At 45.5% G+C, this 2,293-nt stretch overlaps 1 protein-coding gene across 1 annotated transcript; it reads right to left on the minus strand.

Annotated features, from left to right (window-relative positions):
* Positions 1-640: 640 nt before the first annotated feature.
* Positions 641-1,402, minus strand: LOC120043118 (protein asteroid homolog 1-like). The gene has a single exon (XM_038987839.1). The coding sequence runs from the start codon at positions 1,400-1,402 to the stop codon at positions 641-643; it is 762 nt and encodes a 253-aa protein (XP_038843767.1).
* Positions 1,403-2,293: the final 891 nt, after the last annotated feature.

The raw sequence follows: 2,293 nt of genomic DNA on the forward strand, positions 1-2,293 counted from the left end.
ATGTAATGTAGTAGTAATGTCATGTAATGTAGTAGTAATGTCATGTTGTAATGTAGTAGTAATGTCATGTTGTAATGTAGTAGTAATGTCATGTTGTAATGTAGTAGTAATGTCATGTTGTAATGTAGTAGTAATGTCATGTTGTAATGTAGTAGTAATGTCATGTTGTAATGTAGTAGTAATGTCATGTTGTAATGTAGCAGTAATGTCATGTTGTAAAGTAGTAGTAATGTCATGTTGTAATGTAATAGTAATGTCATGTTGTAATGTAGTAGTAATGTCATGTTGTAATGTAGTAGTAATGTCATGTTTAACTGAATGACTTTTACTATGTTGAATCTTACACTAAACATGATCATATGTGAAAATAGCATCCCTCTTTTTCAGTCCCCAGGTCCAGAACAAATTCAAGGAAACGTACAGTAATATACACAGCCATGAGTGCATGGAAATCACTTCCATCTTATATACTGACATGTATGTGGAACTGATAGATGCACACTACATGTATTTTTTATTTTATTTATGTAAATTGTGAAGTCTTTTGTCTGTAATGTATTTTTTGTTATGTGTCGGACCCCAGTTAGAGTATTATATGAGTCTATTGTAATCATGTATATTTCAATATACACATAATTTATTAAAACTTACTTGGCTTCTGATTGGATTCCATCTGCGGGTAGCCTTTCCACCTGATGGAAAAGCCCATGTTAGTCAAGTTGACATAGTCGTTTCCTGCGATGGCAGCGAAGACTGGGAGAAGCTGTCTGTTGATGTTGACTTGTCTGCAGAAGCTTGTTGTGGTGTACCGCTTGCAGGGGATGTAATTCTGAGAACTCCCGCGTTGCACAGACACGTTCTGCCACTGAAAATGGAAGAAGGGCAGATATCCTGCCTGGATGTCAAAAATATAAAAGTCACTGTCATTGGACAGGACCGGACAGTTCCACCTTTGAGCCAAGGAGGCTATTTCTTGGTCTGCTTCAAAGATGCACTGTGCGAACGGCACCTTCAGGCTGGAGAGGACCTGTTTGAAGACTTGTTTGACGAAGATTGGTAGTAGACCCCTCTCCTTAAGCCCCATGGACAAGTGGTTGGCTTGCTTGATCCTTGATTGAACTCGTTTTCGGAGAGTTTCAAACTTTTTATCGGTGTGGTCGGAGCCTCCGTCTATAATCACATAAGGTTCAATGCTACAATCTCTCAGAGCCTTAAAGAACTTGCAGACCTGGTCCTCAAAATCATCATAATCCCCTCCATGCTGCTGATCCCCACGTGGGTTAAAATAAAGAGAGTGGTACAGAGTACAACCATCTATGACCACCTTGCTGTTTCTGAAGCGATAATCTGTTAAAATCGCTCCCTGATCCTTTACAAAGCTGGTTAAACCCCAGACACCCATGATGTGATCTTTCTACGATATGATGTCTATCTAAGTGAATAGTTTTAGTCACAGGACTATTTATAGCATCGTTACAATGGAGGAGTTTCCTTTTAGTTAAGTTTCCCTTTCCATACGTCATATGGTCACTCCACCTGATGCTGAGTAGATCTTGACTAGTTAATGGGATCATTCTTATTGAAATCCTCTATGAAAATAATACAATCAGAAATGGGCTACCGTGATGATGGTCGTGTTGTGGGTTACCATGTTGGTGGTGGTGGTGGTGTTGTCTACCATGGTGTTGGTGTTGGTGTGGGCTACCATGTTGGTGGTGGTGTTGGTGGTGGTGATGTGGGATACCATGGTGGTGGTGGTGGTGGAGGTGGTGGTGGCGGTGGTGGTGGTGGTGGTGGTGGTGTGGGCTACCATGTTGGTGGTGGTGTTGGTGGTGGTGATGTGGGATACCATGGTGGTGGTGGCGGTGGTGGTGGTGGTGGTGGTGGTGGTGGTGGTGGTGGTGGCGGTGGTGGTGGTGGTGGTGGTGGTGGTGGTGGTGGTGGTGGTGGAGGTGGTGGTGGCGGTGGTGGAGGTGGTGGTGGCGGTGGTGGTGGCGGTGGTGGTGGTGGTGTATGCTAGCGTGATTGTGGTAAGGGCTACCATGGTGGTGGTGGTGTGGGCTACCATGGTGGTGGTGGTGGTGGTGGTGGTGGGGGATACCATGGTGGTGGTGGTGGTGGTGGTGGTGGTGGTGGGGGTGGTGGTGGCGGTGGTGGTGGTGGTGTATGCTAGCGTGATTGTGGTAAGGGCTACCATGGTGGTGGTGGTGGTGGTGGTGGTGGTGATGTGGGATACCATGGTGGTGGTGGTGGTGGTGGTGGTGGTGGTGGTGGTGGTGGAGGTGGTGGTGGC

Source organism: Salvelinus namaycush, unplaced genomic scaffold, assembly GCF_016432855.1.
Source record: "Salvelinus namaycush isolate Seneca unplaced genomic scaffold, SaNama_1.0 Scaffold872, whole genome shotgun sequence".
Classification (NCBI taxonomy): domain Eukaryota; kingdom Metazoa; phylum Chordata; class Actinopteri; order Salmoniformes; family Salmonidae; genus Salvelinus; species Salvelinus namaycush.

Excerpts from the sequence above, each read along its gene's own strand:
- LOC120043118 (XM_038987839.1), bottom strand. The coding sequence starts at position 1,402 with ATGGGTGTCTGGGGTTTAACCAGCTTTGTAAAGGATCAGGGAGCGATT.